Below are 8,391 nucleotides of genomic sequence, written 5' to 3'. Positions count from 1 at the left end.
TAAAAGAGAAAATGATTGTTCATGCCGTGTGAGTTGTGATTGTATAATTTGTCAAGACAAAATTGGCTTGTAAATAAGAGTAGCTTTGGCGTAAAGACACTCAAACATGAACAAATTAAGGAAAGAAAACGAATCCTTTACTAGGAGTAGGGGAGGATGGTAACTTTACACGTCTCAAATGAGGTTAAATTTAAATAGGTTAAGATAATTTAAGCTTAATAAATTGACAGGTTATATTAACCCTTTGAAAAATAACTAGGGGTGAAATAAACTAAAATGCAAATCAAAGTTCAGCCTGTTAATTTTTACTATATCATGTTTCAATTTGGATTAGATATCACTCCAAATTTTGATAGTCTAAAATGAGCTAACTAATAAATGAACGAGTTACTAATGAGCACCGAATTAAAATAGACGGGTCAATAATTCATTTAAACTTGGCATAGGCAAATTATGATTTCATTGGCTAATTTTGTCATATATATATATATTCCTTATTCACATAAAGAAATTCTAAGTTTCTTATACACATTGAACTTGTATATTTGTGCAGGTTTAGTTCAATATTAAATAAATCTTTCTAGCTGCTCCAAGTTCTGTTTTGCATTATGATTGTACCAAAACATTCACAAATATCAAGTCCAGTTCTGCAGCTTCTTCAGCATGAGGACCAAGTACAGTATATAATATGAATACATTATTATTTCTCATATAAATAGTATAGATATTTCTTTTCATGCATAATATTTAGGTTGGGAGGCTAGACTATATATATATGAAAATAGACTATATATTACTTGATGTTTTCTATTTTTTCTTCTCTTTCATGATCGATCTTTGTACCTTGTTTGGAGTTCAACTAATATAGATTTATATCATGCAAGGCTAATAAAGAGAGAAGAGCTTCCTATCATAATTTTTTAATTATTTTTAAACCTCGAACCAGGACATATCAAATTAAAGATCTTTGAATTTTCTTTTCATGACCAAATTTGTGTAATTTTGAGCTCGGAGTAAAAAGTTGTGCTCGTTTTAATAAACTGTGAGTATAGAAGAGTCATATTTGCTAGTTAATACAATCAAAGGTTGTGGCGAAAGGTAATAGGTAGACATTAACTACAAGTCTCAGGCTTTAGCTCTTTCATCTTAAATCGGAGGTATCAGATTTGAGTCTCCTTAGTTATGGTCTTTGTTTAGGAGTGGTTCAGCCCTCTTGAGACTTTTCAAATACGAAATCAAATAACCAAATAAAAATTGATTGTGCGTCAAAATTGACCCATCCAACCCTTTTAAGTTTAGATAGGACAATTAGCTTAGCTCATCATGACCCGCCCAAATTGATCTTCTTGTAATACTTGTGTTTACAAGATCAGCCAAAACAAGGACTAAAATATGGTCTTTAATTCATTCAACACCTGAAGTTGCTACCAGTAGAGCTATTTTTATATGTTTTATTATAAGTGCAGGTGGTAATATATAATGGCATATTCCAACTCAGATTGACAAATCCAGGAGGAAAAATCATTGGAATTCAATATAATGGGATTGAAAATTTGTTGGAACTCCACAACCCAATCTTGAATGGAGGGTAAACTCAAAACTGCACAAATTCTACTTTTTTTTTTCCTTTTCGGTCTCTGTTTGGTACGATGAAAGTCATTTCTCATGAAAAATGTTTTCAAGCGTTTAGTTGGTGAGTACGAATGTTCGCCAAAGAAAACATATATAGTCTCAAATATTAATAATTATATTAGTAGATGGAGACTGTGTCAACTTATAATAAGAATTAATAGTCAAAAACAAACTTAAACTATCATTTTTTTAAGAGTTTCATTCTTTAACTATTCATTATCCCTTACGTACCAACCTAAGCTATCATTACCTAAATATATTAAAAAAATACCTATGCTGAGTGGCCAAAAGAAGTCCCCACTTGATAACAGGCTTGTGTAGGCCAACTCAGCATCGAGGTGTGTTTTAATTAAGGTTGGCAATGGATCGGGTTGTACCGGTATTGATATCGGTCCAGATCAATTCGTTTCGATTCGTTCCGATTCGGTTGTCTACGGGATGGAACGGGACACCGTGAATCGGTACACAGAACGGAACCGCGATTTGGTACCGATTTATTCCGATTTTGAATAATTATTATTTATTAATTAATTTATATTATATATTTATAAATTATATTTATATTTTATAATAATACTACCCAACTACAAATTTAAGTTATTTAAATTACAAGTTATAAATATAACTTATAAATTATAACATATTAATCAATAATAACTTATAAACTTCAAAAGATTTAAATCTTGAAAACTTAATTAGACTTAACTTGCAAACTTAATAAGTAAAAATTGTAAAATATATATCTTTAAAATAAACTTAAGTAAATAATTACATTATAAATTTAAAAACTATTAATTAAACTTAATAAAATAAAAAATAATATTCATGTTTTCGTAATTCAGAAAATCATTTTTTGATTTAACTAGATGTGTCGTCCCATTTATCCCATCTCGTTCCATTCCAGTTCCATCCCGGTACATAATGAGACGGGACGGAACCGAATATCTGTCCCGGTAATTCCGGTCGGGTTCATCCCGATACCGGTCAACTTGTCCTGTTCCGATCCGGTACCGGTTCGTGCCGGTCCGATGGTTCCGCTCCGGTGCATTGCCCAGTCTTAGTTTTAATACAAAAGGAGTGATAATTTAGGTAGAAAATGGAAAAATGGATAGTTGAGGTATGAAATAACGAAAAAGTGATAGTTCAGACGTGTTCTTTACCATTAACAATGTTATATTAGTTGGAGAAAGTAATATGAACTTAAAAGTAGAAAAAAATGTAATTAGCACTTTGTGTATATTGAGTCCGTGTAGCAGGAAGTCACTTATTATTTTAGTTACTTTACAATTGATATGCAGGTTCTGGGACTTAAACTGGAGTGTACCTGGAACTTCTGGAACAAGAGGAAAATTTGATGAGTAAATATTTTCTCTTAAACCACAACGTAACCATGATCTAGATGCATATAACTTATCATAATTTCTACATTGATGTTCACAATTAGCTATTATGCAGGATTGAATGTAATAGTTCTAAAGTTATAGTGGAAACTGAAGAACAGATAGAGCTCTCCTTTATAAGGACATGGGATCCTTCACTTCAGGGCGACCAATCCCCGTTAACCATAGACATAAGGTTCAGTTTTTTTTGTGTGCGTCTTTTTTTCAGACGCATGCATATATAATATATCTCATGCTTCAAGTAGTGTTTATTGTGGTCATTTTTATAGCAGCACTGAGATATGGTAATTTCAGGTACATAGTTCTTCGTGATTCGCCTGGTTTTTACTCTTATGCTATTTATGAACACAAAGAGAATATGCCAGCATTCAACCTCAACGAAACCAGGATAGCTTTCATGCTCAGCTTCGAAAAGTACTATTTCTCCCTCTGTATAAAACCTTCTTTTTCAACATTATGTACTAAAGAGTACTTAGTTTCATCAACAAATCTGCTGATGAAGTGATGTACTTGTATTCAACTTTTAGGTTTCGGTACATGGCTATGGCAGATGATAGGCAAAGACCAATGCCCCTTCCTGAAGATCGGTTACCTCCAAGAGGGAAGGAATTGGCATATCCAGAAGCCGTCCTGCTAGTCGATCCTGTGGAGCCAGAATTCAAAGGAGAAGTAAATATAACACTTTATGTTTGCCCGTAAAAGTGATTCTTATTTTATATGTGTAATCACTTAGTACTTAAGACTCAGAATTTATGTTGTCCTTCCAATGAGTAGGTTGATGACAAGTATCAGTATTCGTGTGAGAACAAAGATAACAAAGTCCATGGCTTCATTTGCTTAGATCCTCCTGTGGGATTCTGGCAAATTACGCCAAGCAATGAGTTCAGAACAGGTGGACCTATCAAACAGGATCTTACTTCTCATGTTAATCCAACAACTCTTGCTGTAAGTAACTGATAACCTTTCGAGTTTCGACTCATCAAACATTTGAAGTAATTTAAGTTTTATTGATCAAAATGGTTTTTTTAGATGTTCATGAGCACTCATTATGGAGGCCAGGATTTCGTGACTCAATTTGGATCAGGCGAACAATGGAAGAAAGTTTTTGGACCTGTTTTTATATATCTCAATTCTGTAGCAGACAAGAATGATGCACTTTCCCTATGGGATGATGCGAAAGAACAGGTATACCATCAAGGGATCAAAGCCTATTTTTGCACATATAATGATCTTTTCGTTAATACGTGAGTCCTTTTGTATATATCTTACTTTAGATGCACAAAGAAGTCGACTGTTGGCCTTATAGTTTCACGAGTTCAGAAGATTTTCCAAAAGCTGACCAAAGAGGTGCCATCCGTGGTAGATTATTAGTCAATGACAGGTAGAAATTCAAAAAGAAAAGCTCAATTTAATCACGAAAAATGAAATAAATGAATTATTAGTACATGTTAATTTCATATGAAATTCAAGTTTTGTGGAATTTTGTATCGACAAAAGGTGTATAAGCAAGGAGTATTTGTCTGCAAAGGGTGCTTTTGTTGGCCTAGCTCCACCTGGAGATGCTGGATCATTTCAAAGAGAATGCAAGGTGAGATGCAAGTTTTTGTTAACATAAGGTCACTATTTGGGCTTAAAAAATGCTGCATGTCATGTACACTGTCGTAGGTCGTAATATATAGCTTACCGATAAGTACATTGTTTATGACATGGAATTAAATAAAAACAAACGCGATAAATAAGTAAGTTACACTGTATTTTACTCAGGGCTACCAATTCTGGACGAACTCGGATGATGAAGGCTATTTCTCTATCCAAAATGTTCGTCTGGGGGACTATAACCTCTATGCTTGGGTACCTGGCTTCATTGGAGATTACAAATATGAAAAATCCATAGCAATTACTGCAGGTTCCAATCATTTCACATTTTCTAAAAGTCTTCGTTCACTTCCAATTTCAAATAATCCATTGTACCACATGTCTTATGGCTTCAGCTTCTGATGTTGATATCGGTGAACTTGTGTACGAGCCTCTAAGGAGTGGTCCTACATTGTGGGAGATCGGTATCCCTGATCGTTCTGCTGCAGAATTCTACGTTCCTGACCCTGATCCACAGTATATCAACAAACTTTACATAAACCAACCAGAAAACAGGTTAATCTTCTAGCTAGCCGCATTTTAAAAAGTTCTTAATAGAATCTTTTCTTCCTGATTAGAGTTTGCTGATTACATTACGTATACTAATTGTATATGCCTATAAACAGGGGCATACCTAGAGCTGTAGTTACTGATTCGGACAAACTTTTGTATTTGTATTAAGAAATCCACTTAATATCTATAATAATTTACTCCAAAATAGTAAGCTATCTTTTGTAGAATCTAGCACCGTAAACTCAACAATAGTCTCTCATTTTTTCCAGGTTTAGACAGTACGGATTATGGGAGAGATATGCAGATTTATATCCAGATCAAGATTTGGTATTTACAATTGGAAGTAGTGACTATAAAAAAGATTGGTTCTACGCTCAGGTGACAAGGTACAGGTTTTGCGAACAGCGTAGATTCATATAATATAAACTGAAACAGTAATTTAGAATAAATACATATCGGAATTAGTTAATACTAAAGTTATAGTGGAGCTCTTGAATTCAAGATTGATTTCCTTTTTTCTTTTCTTTTTTTGCATATGAGCAGAAAAGTTGGTGATAAAGCATATAAACCTACAACATGGCAAATTAAATTCAATTTAGAAAGCATTGATCAGAATGGAAGTTACACACTCCGTATTGCGCTCTCATCTGCAACTTTCTCTATATTGGAGGTATTTGTTTTCTTTTTAAGAAGATTACATCACAATACCTTCAGACCATCTAGTCTACGAAATATGTACACAGTGTATAGATAGTGTATACTTATAACTAATATGTGTATCAAATATATGTACATATATATACACAGAATATACAGCCGATCAAGTGTATATGTAGTGTATACTTTGGCCATATTTGATAAACTACATGGCCGAACCTTATCTATATAAGTATCCCTTCTCTTTTTGGTAATCGTGGATTGTGGTGTATGAGAGTTTGCTACCCCTCACCGACATAAATATTGTATAACTCTATCTAGTTATAAGTTTTGAACAGATAGGAAGAAATCACTTGAAACTTTTGTCTCGGTTGAGTCTTTCCCATTTCTCAATGAAGGAACTCATGATATATGTGTTTTTGCTAATTATTTTAAGCAAATAACACTAATGACATAATCATGTTATGTTACTCATGTCTCAGGTAAGGGTGAATGAGGAAGAAGCAAATCCACCACATTTCTCAAGTGGATTGATTGGAAGTGATAATACAATTGCCAGACATGGAGTCCATGGGCTGTATTGGTTGTTTAATGTGGAGGTAGCTGCAGGACAACTCTTTCAAGGAGAGAACATCATATATCTCAAACAAGCACGGAGCGTCAGTGCTCTCCATGGGATTATGTATGACTATATTCGTCTGGAAGCTCCTCCTCTTTCCACCACGCGTTATTAGTACTTTTAGTGGCACGGTCAAGAACAGTTCTTGTGTGTTCGATAAACTAATTGCTTTCGTTGTAAACTATGTATAAAATAAGATCATTCTCATTGTGAACCTGTAGGCTTTGGATCCTAATTTCAGTCTCTAGGTACGGATGATTTACAGAAATGCACCCATTCAAGCTTGTGACTTTGTGTATTCATTGTTTCAATAAATAGTAGAATGATATTTGAAGACTTGAAAAATACAATCCAGAGCAGAGGTATCCAGTATTGTCATAGTAGAATGATTAGCAGTTTGTAGACTTAATTAAAAAATGAGTTTAAGTATAATTAATAGTAACTAAGCAAAAGTAGAAAAGACATAGGTTGTGTTTGGTATGAAGGAAAATGTGTTTTAAGAAAATATTTTCTTGGAAAATAAGTGATTATTATTTATTTTCTAATGTTTCAGTTAGTAAGAAGAAAATATTGGCGTAAGAGCATTTAGGTATAATAGTTTACCCTAAAAATAGAACATTTATTTATGAGGTCAAGAGCACGTGTCTTAATCTAACTCTGTTTAGGTACATTTATTAGGAATTTGAATATTTATTACTACTTATTAACCTAAAGTGAGTTAAATGATTTAAAGACGATAGAAGCATAACCAATGTGGGCTGAATGGTTAAGTTAGTTAGCGAGCGTGTCCAGAGCTCTAGTCTCAATTCTGAGAGTAAAATTAAGAAGCCTAAGGGCTCATGAAAATAGTGTGTTATTGTAATATTGCTTGAAATAAATATTGTTTTTAGAAATGAAGAGTATAAATTTAAAATTAAATGTCTTTTTTTTTTAATCTTAAATTCAGTATTATTGTTAATTTGAAAATGTACCTGTTTTATTATAATGATTTCTTATTAAAATTATTATCTTTTACATAGTATTAAACTGCTGTTGAAATAAAAATAGATTATGTTCGAAAATATTTGACTATAATTTAAATACATATATAAAAAGTTAGTGTGGATGAAATAAGAATAGTGTATGTTGTATCAAATGCTTGACAGTGATCCACAAATGATTTAAATACAAACAAACATGTTAGTTTTTACCTATATTTGAGAACTAAGTGAATCTCTATCTTTTATTAATAATAACTTCATCTTTGCTCTCTTGGTTACTCAAACTTGATCTTCTACCTTTGCTCCATTGGTTACTCAAACTTGCAATTTGGTTACTCAAATTCGATCTTCTACCTTTGCTCCATTGGTTACTCAAACTTGCAATTTGGTTACTCAAACTCGATCTCCTACTTTTGCTCCATTGATTACTCAAACTCACAACTTAAAAAATGAAAGTGAGTTACGTACCACGTTAACAATTCCTTCTTGTCAATACATTTACTACACGTCTAAAATAAGGTAATATTGTTATTTATATAAGTGAGGATTAACCTAGTTAATAATAGATTAGTCATTTGTTTAGAATACATTACGTTAGATGTTATTATAAAAATAAATATTTATTAATATGAAAATTTAAGTTGCTTAATTCAAAGTTCTAAAATATTCTTCATTGAGGATAAATAATTCTTCGTCTTTTAGCTTAAATTTTGTATCATTTTTTTTAATATTATTTCTATTGAAATTTAAGCTGCCAATTTACAATAATTTTAGTGTCTCTCAAAAATTTGCCTCATCCTTAAGCCACCCTTTTGTGTGTCCGTGTGTTGGGGTTCGAAAGCAATTAAGGGTTATGCGGAAGCTTATTGTCACAAATCATATGATAATAAATTAGATGATAAAAGTTTATGCTAAAAATCAAAATATTATTATATGATTTGAGCAAGGGACCTAC

At 32.5% G+C, this 8,391-nt stretch overlaps 1 protein-coding gene across 2 annotated transcripts; it reads left to right on the top strand.

The window, feature by feature from the left end:
• The first annotated feature begins 512 nt into the window (after positions 1–512).
• On the top strand, positions 513–6,806 carry LOC101261914 (uncharacterized). 2 transcript variants are annotated; one of them, XM_004237972.5, is made up of 15 exons: positions 513–674; positions 1,467–1,588; positions 2,931–2,990; positions 3,088–3,207; positions 3,327–3,446; positions 3,560–3,701; positions 3,807–3,977; positions 4,062–4,217; positions 4,307–4,413; positions 4,530–4,620; positions 4,797–4,938; positions 5,024–5,183; positions 5,450–5,566; positions 5,724–5,850; positions 6,320–6,806. In XM_004237972.5, the coding sequence occupies exons 1-15, from the start codon at positions 609–611 to the stop codon at positions 6,569–6,571; spliced, it is 1,953 nt and encodes a 650-aa protein (XP_004238020.2). In that variant the 5' UTR covers positions 513–608; the 3' UTR covers positions 6,572–6,806. The 2 variants fall into 2 exon arrangements, with proteins under 2 accessions (XP_004238020.2, XP_010320230.2); XM_010321928.4 differs by having other exon boundaries at positions 532–674; positions 1,499–1,588.
• Positions 6,807–8,391: the final 1,585 nt, after the last annotated feature.

This window comes from Solanum lycopersicum, chromosome 4 (assembly GCF_036512215.1).
Source record: "Solanum lycopersicum chromosome 4, SLM_r2.1".
Taxonomy (NCBI): Eukaryota; Viridiplantae; Streptophyta; class Magnoliopsida; order Solanales; family Solanaceae; genus Solanum; species Solanum lycopersicum.
This window is presented reverse-complemented; position numbering and strand designations above follow the sequence as displayed.

Excerpts from the sequence above, each read along its gene's own strand:
- LOC101261914 (XM_004237972.5), top strand. The coding sequence starts at position 609 with ATGATTGTACCAAAACATTCACAAATATCAAGTCCAGTTCTGCAGCTT. Across the intron at positions 3,978-4,061 it reads TTAATCCAACAACTCTTGCT|ATGTTCATGAGCACTCATTA; the intron begins GTAAGTAACTGA and ends TGGTTTTTTTAG. Across the intron at positions 5,851-6,319 it reads CAACTTTCTCTATATTGGAG|GTAAGGGTGAATGAGGAAGA; the intron begins GTATTTGTTTTC and ends CTCATGTCTCAG.